This window comes from Rhagoletis zephyria, unplaced genomic scaffold, assembly GCF_001687245.7.
Source record: "Rhagoletis zephyria isolate East Lansing unplaced genomic scaffold, Rhagoletis_zephyria_1.1 Rzeph_scaffold_01084, whole genome shotgun sequence".
NCBI classification, from domain to species: Eukaryota; Metazoa; Arthropoda; class Insecta; order Diptera; family Tephritidae; genus Rhagoletis; species Rhagoletis zephyria.
Window position 1 is genome coordinate 7,392 of NW_016158168.1, and position 14,005 is coordinate 21,396.

Consider the following 14,005-nt stretch of genomic DNA (forward strand, 5'->3'; position numbering starts at 1 on the left):
CGAATCAAAAACAGTATTTTCAAACATGTTGGTGAATAATTCTTCGCATCCAAATTATAGTCAATTTTCCTTATTTACTGCCTGAAAAATTGGTGTTTTTGCCGCTCCCAGACCACTGTGTTCTAATTAATGTTGTATTAGGTACTTTAAACCACCTGTCCGTAAAAAAAAATAATTTGCTTTATTTTTTTGGTTATTTTATTTTTATTTTATATCTACTCGGAGTTCTCCAAAACATTTCTGAGTTACAATAATACTTAATAAGCTTATCAAGGTACTAAATAATGCTTGGAAAACGAAAATTATAGGAAAATTTTATTAAAGAATTAAAGATTTTTTTTCATTAGCTAGGAACAATTTTCAGGTTCAAGAAAGCTTTTATACGATGTTTGGAAATGTTAGCTTTCCCTGCAAAAGTGAAGTGTTAAAATTGTAGAATGATTAAAGAACCAAAAGAGCAATCTTAGCCAACAATAAGGTACAAAATTCTACTTAAACTAATAAAAAAAAAGCAGAAATTCTTAGTTTTTCCTCCCAGATTTCTAACAAAAAGCGTAATTTTATTTTTGTATTCATTTGCAAGTTTTAGAAATATTCTTGTGTATATTAAATTTTTGTAGTTATGTAGATAAGATTGTTTAATTTTTTTGTTTTAATTTATAATCAATTGGAAATAGCATTAACTAAATTTTTTTTGTATTTATATAAGTTTTAGTGTAAATTATTAGCATTCAAGTTTAAATGTTACTTTTAAAGCAGATTTCTTCCTATACCATTCCACTCACTTTTATAAGTATTTACTATACTCGTATGTGTACGTTTGTATATATGCATGTAAATGTATCATTTTGCAATAATGAAGTCAATAACATTTTTCTTCTCTTCTTTCTTGCCTTGGAAAATTTAGGGATAGTGGTTGTTTACAAGTGTTTTGGACTTTATTTGCCAATTTTATGTTTTTTTTTTGTAGTTTTTCTGTTTTGATTCTTTTTTCTTCAAAGTAATGCATGTACTAAGGTTATGACGTATGTACCATGGATGTGTGTATGTATTTTTTTACTATGAGCTTATTATTTTGTTTTTAATAATTTGTTTTTCATACACTCACAGAATATATAATATGTAGATATTTTTTCAGTTTCCAATTTCCTCTTTTTTATTTTATGTTTTTTATGCGTTTTCAACGCCTTTGTCTCATTTCTTGCATACATTTTTGTTGTTTTTATGCATATTTCACTTTTCATTTTTTTTATTCATTTAGTTTTATTTATAAACTGGTCAGCAACAGTAGCAAATTTAACAATGTGCGTAACAAATAATTTTTTTTCTTGTAAATATATTCATGTATTTATATATAATATATACTTCATTTTAATTTGTAATATTAATAATTTTTATTTATCATAATATTTATATTTATGTATTACTTTACTAATTTGTTTTCTTTGTTATTTAGCTTTTGTATGGAATTATGTATGTATGTATGTATGTGTCCATATCTATATGCGTACGTATGTATATTATATATGTAAAATGTACGTACATATGTATGTATGTATAAGTGTATAGTATGTCAGTAAGTAAATGTACATAAGTACGCACGAAGAATTGAAATATCTTAGTTGAATGTGTTCTAGGTAATTTTAATTATTACGATTTGTGTTTAATTTTCCTTAATTTCTTTATTTTTAATCGAATATTATTGCATTTTTGTTGTCACAGACGTGACGGTCATTCGGTATGTATATACGTATTAACGTGTATGTATGTATGCATATGTGTATGTGCTTTAATTTGTTAGTTGTCATGTACGTTGTAAGTACGTGTACCGCTGTGTATAACTGTGTACTTACATTTTAGTTTTTACAACAATTTTATAGGTTTTGTTTCTCTTAGTGTTCGGGTTGATTCTTTTTTTTTAACTTTTAAATTTACTTAGTTATGGGACTCGCTTTCTGATACAAGCGTCCATTCTCCCCCCAAACACTTATAGATACTTCGCCGCCTCTATTTAACATGCACCACCGTGTCAATATACACTTACGCCCTCCCTCGTTAGCCCACCGTTCATCTAAGCGATGTATATGTATATTCGCCGCTTTAGCGCTACTCAACNAATTTTATAGGTTTTGTTTCTCTTAGTGTTCGGGTTGATTCTTTTTTTTTTTTAATTTTTAAATTTACTTAGTTATGGGACTCGCTTTCTGATACAAGCGTCCATTCTCCCCCCAAACACTTATAGATACTTCGCCGCCTCTATTTAACATCTCCCTCGTTAGCCCACCGTTCATCTAAGCGATGTATATGTATATTCGCCGCTTTAGCGCTACTCAACAAAAAAAAAAAAATATTAAATATTTATATTAATTTTTTGTTCGCCGTTATTCACCATCTTGCGATTCTCCATTGGTTATTATGTAATAAAAAATATAAGTACCGTTAGTTTAGCATACTCAATATTGCCATCGTATGCTTGATTTGATTTATAATAATCATATTTATTATCATATTTATAATATGTACTATTATTGTAATATTTTAGCGTTAATAATAGTGATTTTTGTTGTTGTCGTTTTGGTTTTTGTCTTTTAGTTAATATTAGTAATAATAATAAATACAAATTTAAATACAATACAAATAGAAAGTTCCTACAAAATGACCAGGGTTATTTGCCGAAGCCGAATCCGAATTTGCCGAAGAGATCTTTGCCTTTTGACAGTACATCGCCGCCTGGCGCCGCCGCTGCAATGCCCTTCAGTCCGCCCAACAGCCCCGCCCCGGGTCCCTGACCCTGCGGCGGTGGCTGTTGCCCTTGCGGCGGTTGACCCGGCTGCGGTTGGCCCGGTTGCTGTTGGCCTGGCTGCATTGGCTGCGCACCGACTGGTGGTTGCATTGGATCTTGTTTCGGTGGTTGTTTCGAACCAAATAGACCACCGGTGGCAGCCGAAGTAGCACCTGAGAGTAGGCTAGTCGCCCCGGAGAATAAACCGCCAGAGGACTGCGTCGTTACGGGCGGCTGTTGCGGTTGCTGCTGCTGCCCCATCATACCGCTCATCGGACCGCCCATACCCATTTGCTGTTGGCCCATCATGCCGGGCTGCTGCGGTTGTTGCTGGCCCATAGCACCCATTTGGCCCATTTGACCCATCTGCCCCATTTGTCCGCTCATACCCATTTGCTGTTGTTGTTGCTGCTGCTGTTGTTGTTGTTGTTGCTGCTGTTGTTGCTGTTGCTGTTGCTGTTGTTGTGGCGTCATCTGTCCCATCTGACCCATGGCACCCATTTGGCCCATTTGTCCTNTGCTGTTGTTGTTGTTGTTGCTGCTGTTGTTGCTGTTGCTGTTGCTGTTGCTGTTGTTGTGGCGTCATCTGTCCCATCTGACCCATGGCACCCATTTGGCCCATTTGTCCACCCATCGGCTGTTGTTGACCCATCATGCCCTGCTGTTGTTGCCCCATCTGACCCATACCCATTTGTTGTTGCTGCTGTTGTTGTTGCTGTTGCGTCTGTTGCTGACCATATGGTTGTTGTTGAAGTTGCTGTTGCATACCGACATTACCACCGCGACCGATCATCCCCTGGAAATGTGCACACAATTCAACAGATTAATGAATAATAATGGATTTTAGGACCGTATTTAACTACGAGAGGAGTTTAATTATCTCATATCTCAAAGGTGAGATGAGAAGGGATTAGTGGACAAAGAGACAGAATTTGAGGTAGGTTTGAGAAGTGGAGAGCGATAGATATAGTTGAACAGTAGATGGTGGAACTGGATAAAATATTCGTTGATTAACTTGGAACGCGGAATTTAAAATGGAATACAAACTAACCAAAAGTTTTTTGAAACATGTATTGGATAATTACAGGAACTTTGCAACAAAACTCAAAGATGGGTTCCACTTAATTTCTCTTAATTCAATAATACAATGCGGACTGAATAATTGAACGGATAGTATTAAGTTTTACATTGAATCTTTTATTTTGAGTTTTAAGAATATCAGATGCGGTTAACAAGATTTCTGTGACAAGTGTTTTCGTGTTACGCTAAGAAATTGAAAGGTTTATATACAATTGATCAAATTACAGAAATTCCTTTCCTCGCACTTTTAGACATTTACTGCTGCGTATCTGCTAACTAAACTAACATTCTTATTATGCATCTCGAACGATAGGTCGCACAAAAGATTCGTCTGCAGAGGAATGCATCAAAAATTAGCCCGGCGGCTTTCTATTCAAAACGAAATTCCAGAATTTGGACGCGCATAGAGTAAAAGCTCTTTATGAACTCGGTGACGACAAAAAAAAGCTTTTACTTCGTGTGCGTCTTAGCCCGAAAAACTGCGACGGTTTGGTTCAAAACGCGGTTCGGTTCAAAGCCCTGTTAAAAATTATGAACATTTAATGACATTCTACACAGGTATGTATATGTTTTGCTGCCTTAAAATTACAGGGGAATTTTTACAGCTCTTTTTATGTGTATTGGTGTTTATTTGAGGGTATGAAGAATGGGTCGGTCCAAAACTCCTTTTCTAGTAGGGTCATCTGACTATAGAAATGGTGACTAACTTCGTAATTTATAAAACTTTATTCCTCTCAGAACAGTTGGACAAACGCAATGCAAAGGCTTACAAAGCAAAAAGAAAATTACCCAACGTCTAAAAGAAAAACCGTTGCTTCCAAACTCTTATTATGCTATCTCGAAAACCTTTTCCTTGCTTAAAATCGAATTTAACCNCTAACTTCGTAATTTATAAAACTTTATTCCTCTCAGAACACTTGGACAAACGCAATGCAAAGGCTTACAAAGCAAAAAGAAAATCACCCAACGTCTAAAAGAAAAACCGTTGCTTCCAAACTCTTATTATGCTATCTCGAAAACCTTTTCCTTGCTTAAAATCGGATTTAACATTCGGATAAAGTAATAAATTTAACATACTTTAGGAATGATAAATGCTACTTGAAATGGTTTACTGAAATTAAACCTTTATTCAGTTTTCGAACAACCCAAGACATGTCAAACAGATAATAGCATTACAGCAACAACAACATTTACGCGTATTTTGTTGTTGCTTCTGGTGTGTAATTTATCAAAACAATTCTACTTTTTTTTTATTAACATAGTGAGCGATGTGAAATATAAACTACTTGGCTCTTTGTAACTTTTTTTCGCTCCAGAAGCATCTATACAGGACCTAGTAATCAGCCTTTGAGCTCTTGGGTTAAGCAAACGTTCCAAAGGTTGCTTTCGAACACTCTTCTTTGAAGATTCGCATGCAAATGCCTTTTGCCATTTAAGAATTTTTCTAAAAAAAAATTATTATGTGACAGTTTAGAGACCAAATAATGTGAAAAAAATCAAATCAACTGCTCTTCTGCTACTACCTATTTAATATGCCTTAGAACAACCAAGAAACATCAACCATTTTTGGACGACGTAAAAGCAAGCAGACCATGGATACTTAATATAGATTTTTGTTTTTATTTTCTACACAATATTTAGTCACCGACTGCACTTTATACTGTGTAACGAAAATAAAAGATACAAAAAGAAAAGGCGGGCCTAAAATTCTTCAACAATTTATTTTATTTTATTTTGTTTACGTCTATACTAGGGTTGGCAAACCATCGATGGTGTTATCGATACCATCCATGGCTTAGGTTTACCAACGATATTTTAGCATATTCCAAAGCAGCATTTAAGTTTTCTTACGAAAAGTTGATTTATACACGAGACTGGGCCCCCCTAANAGGAATGATAAATGCTACTTGAAATGGTTTACTGAAATTAAACCTTTATTCAGTTTTCGAACAACCCAAGACATGTCAAACAGATAATAGCATTACAGCAACAACAACATTTACGCGTATTTTGTTGTTGCTTCTGGTGTGTAATTTATCAAAACAATTCTACTTTTTTTTTATTAACATAGTGAGCGATGTGAAATATAAACTACTTGGCTCTTTGTAACTTTTTTTCGCTCCAGAAGCATCTATACAGGACCTAGTAATCAGCCTTTGAGCTCTTGGGTTAAGCAAACGTTCCAAAGGTTGCTTTCGAACACTCTTCNATAGTGAGCGATGTGAAATATAAACTACTTGGCTCTTTGTAACTTTTTTTTCGCTCCAGAAGCATCAATAGAGGACCTAGTAATCAGCCTTTGAGCTCTTGGGTTAAGCAAACGTTCCAAAGGTTGCTTTCGAACACTCTTCTTTGAAGATTCGCATGCAAATGCCTTTTGCCATTTAAGAATTTTTCTAAAAAAAAATTATTATGTGACAGTTTAGAGACCAAATAATGTGAAAAAAATCAAATCAACTGCTCTTCTGCTACTACCTATTTAATATGCCTTAGAACAACCAAGAAACATCAACCATTTTTGGACGACGTAAAAGCAAGCAGACCATGGATACTTAATATAGATTTTTGTTTTTATTTTCTACACAATATTTAGTCACCGACTGCACTTTATACTGTGTAACGAAAATAAAAGATACAAAAAGAAAAGGCGGGCCTAAAATTCTTCAACAATTTATTTTATTTTATTTTGTTTACGTCTATACTAGGGTTGGCAAACCATCGATGGTGTTATCGATACCATCCATGGCTTAGGTTCACCAACGATATTTTAGCATATTTCAAAGCAGCATTTAAGTTTTCTTACGAAAAGTTGATTTATACACGAGACTGGGCCCCAGCTACGAAAAAAACAAGCATTTCCAATGCCATCAAACGCTCCACAACTCAGCGGGAAAAGTAATGTATAGTAATCGAAAAAATTATCGGTAAAACAGCCGTTTTCACATTCGAAAATGCATTACTTTTTTGCCCACGTCGATGTCGTAGGAAAAGTTGGGCATTACCAGTAATGCAAAAATGAATGCGATTTAATAAGAAATTTTTCCGACTTTTTGGATGCATTAGAATTCTGATTACATATTAAACAGAAATAGAATCTAGACCTCTTTAGAAATACATTACATTATTTATCACGCATGTAATGCATTACCACCTTTCCCACTGGAAAGCATCACTAAATATGTTTAGAATACGAAATATTGCTCTTCAGCGGTAACATTGAAAATGCTATATTTACTTTTGTAGAGCAAAAAATCGCGAATAAAGCAAGGACTCGTAAAGTGGATGCCATTCTTGTGCAAAGATAGTACGATGAACGAGAGAGAAAGCTGATCATAGTAATAATCCACTCGATTTTTTAAAGGTAGTTTAAAAAAAAAAATAGTAATAGTTCGTTGCCAATGCCCATTAGCCCGTAGATGTATGTACACAAATTCAAGGAGGTATTCGTTTTATTCCTAAAGTTTAAAGTTTAGGCTATAAAAGTTCCAGCCGAACGCGAGTTATAGGAGCTACTGCGACAACCTGCGGTTTAAGCTTCTATATATTTTTGCATGAAATTTCTTTGAGAACCGTTATTCATAGGAAAAAAGTTACCTAACGTTTTTTTGTACAAACTCGCTGGCGAAAATTTTTTTGTAAAAATTGAGCTTTAACACGATTTTCGCAAAATCTCGTCTTCCGCTATCTTTAGCAACTCGTAACAGCTCTAGTTTAGGTGTATTGTTTAAAACCACAAATGAAAGATCGATGCAAAAATCCAGCTTTCTCTTAAGTATTCTGAAGTTTGGCATTTTTTTGTCTTTATTGCCTGAGCTAATATGGGAGTTGGCCAGTTTGGCTTTCAAGACTACTATTAAGAAAAACTTTTATAAAAAATCATGTGTTTTCTGCTGTAAGCCCATTTTCTTGCTGGATCCAATGTATTCAGTTCAAAGTTCAAAGAGTTAATAGAATATCCCATAAAAGTTCTTTTTTTAATCATACAATATACACCTCGAAAATATCGCTTATACAAAATTTTCAAACAAAACACACATTGACGAATTTTTCGCATCTTCTCGGTTTTGTAAAAAAAAAAAGTTTCGTTGCAAACCTTTGCTGTGGTTCTACAAATACGGACCTACCTAAAGCTAAAGTGAAACCTTGTTAACCACATTTATATCTCACTCATAAAGATTTTGTTGAATCGTAAATCATTTAAACAACTTAAGGTATAATTTATTATAACTTTATTGCGGCTTCGAAACATCTTCAGTAAAAATTAGAAAAATATAGTTAGAAAATTGGGTTTATATGTAGAACTAGCAACGTTTTCATAACATTTTCGAACTTTTAACACTCTAAAGGAACTAGTTTTATAACTCGTTTATATGTACTAAGGAAAACAAGTAGGTTTTACTTAAAACAGGAAGCAAAACTCAAATAGCAGATATCTGAATATATATCGGATAAATAGTTCATTTTCTAACTCATAACTCAAAACTCTTTTCAACTCAATTAAACTTAACTAAATGACAAGTCTTACACAATAATTGTATTTGACAATAGATAACCGATTTCCAAACGTGTATTCGTATTTATTTATATAATTTTTTTAGTTAGCTAAAGCATATAAGCGATTCTATAAATTTATATGTTAAGTTAAAGAACTAGGTAAAGTATGTAAGTATGTATGTGAGAAATTTAATAATTTATGTAAGTACGCGCGTATGTATGTATGTATGTATGTATGAGCGGTAATTTGAGATACGGCGGTAAGTTACGAAACGCCTTGTCGAGAGTGAGGTGAGAATTGTGAAATCAGTGGTTGGTTGGTGTTGGCTGTGGAGTTTTTGGTGGTAGCAGATTCATTGGATACGCGATACTTTTCTAGCAATTAATAAGTGTTGCTTACTTTTTATTAATTTTTGAAAATCGACGAATATTTAAAAGGAAAACAAAATGCAAGAAAATGTATTCATTTTGTTTATTAACTATAAAATAAAAACAAAACAAGCAGTTACTATTTTACGTAATATATTTTGCCCTGGATTTCAATTACGAAGGCCGTACGCCTAGATTTATGCAACTTTTTTTGATGTGCAAGAATTGAGTAAATTTCGTTGTTTCTTTTTCTTTAATAACTATATGTGTTTAATTACTTTTCGGCGCTTAGAGTTTGCGAAATTGTAAAAATGTGGATAGTGTTTGAAACTAAATTTTTGAACTAGTAGGAATTTTTATAATTTTTTTCTTTTTAAATAACGTCACTTCTGGAGATTCGGTGTTCTTCAAAACAAAAAAAAAAAACGATATGTAGAAAAGTAAAAAGCCAACAGTTCTTTTAAATTCATAGTCAAAGCGATAGAAGGAGGGAGGTTTAAACAAACAAAAGCAATAATAATAAACAAATTGGTAGTTTAAAAAAGAAAATAAAACAAAACTGACAGGTGACGTAGAAGTAAATGTAAAAGAAGAAATAACGAAATAATCAGCGGCAATTACGTTGAACACATAACGGTACTACACAAGTATGTATTAAAAAGTGAGCATGGGAGATCGCACATGGAGGGATGTATTGTGGGCGCGTGAAAATTAAAAAAATAAAGCAGCTATTTCACAGAGACAAGTTAGTTATACGTTTATACAAGTCTAAATGTGGCATTAGCACTCAAACTAATGTTGATGTAAAATTAAGTACAAAAAAGCTTTAAAAAATACTAAAGTTTCGGTAAAGCTTTTATACATTTGAAAAAATAAAATTCCATTACCACAAAAAAGGGGTATTCAGTCAATACAACAAAAGTAAAATATGAAAAAACGTACAAATAATTTTTTACACTAATTAAAAGAAAATATTGATAATTTCCATAATTTCTTTTGTACACATTATACAGTGAATCACATAGAAGTCTTTTAATACAATAATTACACTCATTATACACCCAATATTGAATACTCAATCAAAAAATTGTAAGACAAATACATGTATTTTCACGTTCATTAAATGAAACTAAATTTTGATTTTTACAAAATAGAAATTTTTTGGTATTTGGCTGTTATTCAATGAAAATAATTATAATAATTGGGGTTTGTATTTGGGATTATAAAAGCAAAATCGCTAATTGCTCAGATTGCATAGATTATGTTGCATGTATGTATGTCTGTATATACACGTGTATGTGTGTGGATTAGATATTATGCAAGTCGTAGTTTTGTATTAAGAGTTAGTTTATACATATGTATGTGTTTGTATGTGGGTGTGTGCATGTATAGATGCTGATTGTTACAACTACTACTATGGATTTCGCTCTGCTTGCTTTAGTGAAATGTAAAATGTAAGTGGTGATTGCTGATTTAATGAAAATGTGCGAATTTGTGCGATTAAATAAAAGGCAGGAGGGTTCTGAGGAAAAAAAGAAGATAAACACACACGCACGGCAAAAATTATTGGCACAGAGAGTGTTTCACAATATATGCAACAGCTTCCTTTTTGCTAATTTTTCATAGAAATATGGTTCATACCATGATGAAATTAAAAACAAGTGAAGTAATAAAACAGCTTTCTCGTTTTATTCTCTTGAGATTCAGCTATCTTATAGAAATTTTCAAATAAGATAGTATCAAATAGAGATTGGCGCGTGAGTAATTTTCACTCACGTTCACGCACGCTCACGTTGATCGCTTTGCTATATTTTTTTTCAATCACGTTCATGTACGCCCACGACGCCTATTTTTTCAGTCACGCGCGCTCACGCATGTTTCTCACGGACATTTTTATTTTTTATATAAATAGCATTTCATATAAATAGGCTTTTATCGCACAATTATTATTACAAAAGTTTGGCCAAACGCCTAGCAAGGGCTGAAGGCACTATTATTATTTTAACAAATTTCAGATATACTTACATATGTATCTAATACGAGTATAAAAAAGAATTGGTATCAATATTCATTCAACGTGTGTAATTTTGAAATGACATTAGCTCATATTTTTGGTTTAAAAATAATGTTTTGTCGAGGTTTTCACCAAGCAGTCGTGTACGTCTTTCTTCCAGAATTCTGCGTAACACAGAAGAAACTCTTTCACTAGTTGCTGAGCTAGCTGGTATGTTTAAAATTTGCCTTGAAAGACTTCTAAGAAGTGGTAAATTTTTAGCTTTCTCCCACAATTTTAAAACATCGTCACAACTTTTGTTTTCCGATTTTTTCAAATTGTAAATCTGTATTTCCGTATTAATTTTTTCAAAAACTGTTTCTGCATATTTATTTGTTGCATCTTTAAATTTGTCAAACGTTGCACGAGTTTTTGCCCTTTTCCAGGTAGAAGGAATGTCTTCATCAAGAATTTGGAAATCGTAGAAAATCACGTATTTTGCCAATCTCAAGTGTCAAATCTTTCTTCTCGCTCTAATTACTATACCTGGTAAAATTTCACCATGCATTCATACTGCCTACAACGAAAAACATAAAAATATAATTTCTAAACTTTGTGGACAACTAAGAAAAATTAAATAAATGTTCAGTTTTTTAATCGGATTTTTAGAATTGTTTTCAACGCATTTTCTTCTCAAAAAATCAACGCGATTTTTTTGCAACTTAAAACTTTAATTTTATTATACTATAATTTAATGAGCTAAAAAAATGCCTTTTCATTTATGGAATTTTCCTAAGTTTGACAAAAAGCTTAGAAATTATATGTTTATGTATTTTTGTTGTGTTATGAACCTTGTTTTTATAAGAAATTAGCGGAAAAACCCATAATATTATAACAAAAAATTAGGAAAAAATCTTTGTGCCAGTACTTTTTGCCGTGAGCGTATGTGTACATATAAAACTGTGGCGAGTGGGTCCTTATGAATATAAAGCGACCCGCTGAAGTGATCCGAAACTGACTGTTATCGTATGTATTTATACAGAAAAAAAGTTATTTGGCGATTTGAATAATTTTTGTACGCAAACAGTCGTTTAATAGCACAATGTTTTATTGCTCTCCAAATTTCTCTAATGGTTTGGAAGAGGCAGAAGGTTTGCTATTGCGTACAAAAGTTGTACTTAAATTCTGACTAGGTAATAATTAAGTTTCTTCACAGAGTTTGAAGAAAAGGGTACTAAATGGCTACCAATAGCCGTTGTACCAAATTGAATACCTCCTTTTTGGGCCTCGGCGCACAAAACATACGAGACTAGGTGAATTTCTTAATCTCCAAAAATCCATGCGGGAGCTCAGCCTGGTCGGCGTCTCCTCGAAAACGCTGCAAGAAGTTATCAAAGGAAAGTAAATAGTCTAATAAGGTGCATGCAGAAACTGGATTATGAANTTTTTTTTGTTGTTTTTTCTTCAACTAATACGAGTACTAAGGTAGAAAATATGTTACGAATATATTTGGTAATGCTAACTACAAGAGTTTTGTTCAAAATGTTGCTAGCTATACATAAAGTTGTTTTTTGATATTTAAGTTTATTGTTTGCTGAATATATAAGTATATATAAGTATACTGACAATATGACGGTATTGATTGATTGATACGTTTTTATATTTTCATAAATATCTCTGTATATAGTAGATGCTTGATTGATTTATCGAGTTGTTTATTTTATATCAAAGTTTTCTTTGTCCAATTTTTGTATGATGATTTAATTATTTGATTTGTTCGCTAATTTGACTATTTGACTATTAAGTCAATTTCGTATTATTGTGCTGTAAATTGAGTTGAGAAATTGTGAAACTGTAGCTTGATGAGCGACGATATGCCATAAAAAAATTTAAAAAAAAAAATTAAATAAAAGAAATTAAAAAGATTATTTTTAAATTTGAAAATTAGTTTGGAAATAAGTTCATGGCGACTGTTTTAAAAACGCGAGCTTGAAAAAATTGCCAAATATAAGACTTATTTTGATTTATTTTAAAGCTGTTCCAGACGAAACTATAGTTTAGTAGTTGCCAAAAAATAAATACTCGCGGATAACATCCTAAAACTTTTCGTGCAGAGGAAAGTTTAGCGCCGTCCATTGCATACCGCTTTGTTAACATTTGGTATAATCTTTATACTAACATTTTCAAATTTTAAATTACCGTTTTTGTACTAAATTTTAAGGTACTCAAGTTTTTAAATTTTAATATGTAATACTAAAAGATACCTTAAACAAATTTTTAGGGAACTAGAGTTTAGTATTTTTAACTATTCAAAATTTTATATCAAAACTAAAAACTACTAAAGTTTTAAAATACTTTATGTCAACATTTAGAATTATTTATTAGTACAAAGACGTAAAATTTTAAATACCCAGATTTAGTACTAAACGTTTATGGTAGAAACATTCCGTACTAAAAAATATGTACCAAAATTTAGTAGGTACTAAAATTTACCTAAAAACTTGTTTGAGTTCTATACTCCAATATTTTAAGATCCCCAAAGTTACTACTAAGTAGTATATTATTATATGTCTATCCTGAAGTACTAAAATATATTTCCAATATTTTAAGGAACTTGATTTCTGTACTAAAATTCTAAATAAATTTTTTTGTACAAAGTAAGGTACTAAGATTTAGACATATGTACATTGCTTTCACAGTTCATTAGGCGTTAAAAAACTGTTTGCAATTCACTTTTTTGTTTAATAAATTTGTTTTAGGAAAATTAGCAATAAGATATAATTGTCTGATTAAGTTATATTTCTTATCAACTACTAAAAATTCATGAATATTTATTTTTTGCTAATACAAAATATTTAATCATATTTCAGCGGCTTTTGTTTAAACTTTCAAACTCGTACAAAATTTAAGATAAGGACTTATTTCGCTCACTCGATATTAGGTGACAAAATCAACTAAAAAAAACGTATTATCGATTGAATAGCTTGATAGCTCGACATTGAAAAAATATTTTTTTATCAAATTTTGCAATTGGAAACATTATTCTAGTTCTAGAGAAGATTGCTGTAATAAAAGATTGGCAATTTTTTTTTTTTCAAAACACCAACTTAAACTAAATCAAATGAACTTAAAGTAGAAAAATAATCCAAATAATTTGCTTCAAATAAAATATTTATAGTTAAAAGAGATAGCAGAAATTGGTTTGGTGGAGTAAAGAGAAGGGAATGGTGATAGAGTACTGGCAAAGTAATGTATATATATACATATATATATATATATATATATAT

At 31.9% G+C, this 14,005-nt stretch overlaps 1 protein-coding gene across 1 annotated transcript in view; it reads right to left on the bottom strand.

Moving 5' to 3' along the window:
* Positions 1-2,311: 2,311 nt before the first annotated feature.
* The window catches only part of LOC108362745 (RIMS binding protein), a 79,838-nt gene continuing 68,144 nt past the window's right edge, over positions 2,312-14,005 (bottom strand). Inside the window, exons 16-17 of the mRNA XM_017615864.1 lie at positions 3,412-3,578; positions 2,312-3,299 (exon numbers count right to left, since the gene is read on the bottom strand). Coding sequence (XP_017471353.1) covers positions 2,666-3,299; positions 3,412-3,578 — 801 coding nt within the window. The 3' untranslated portion in view covers positions 2,312-2,665. The remainder of the gene's footprint in view (positions 3,300-3,411; positions 3,579-14,005) is intronic.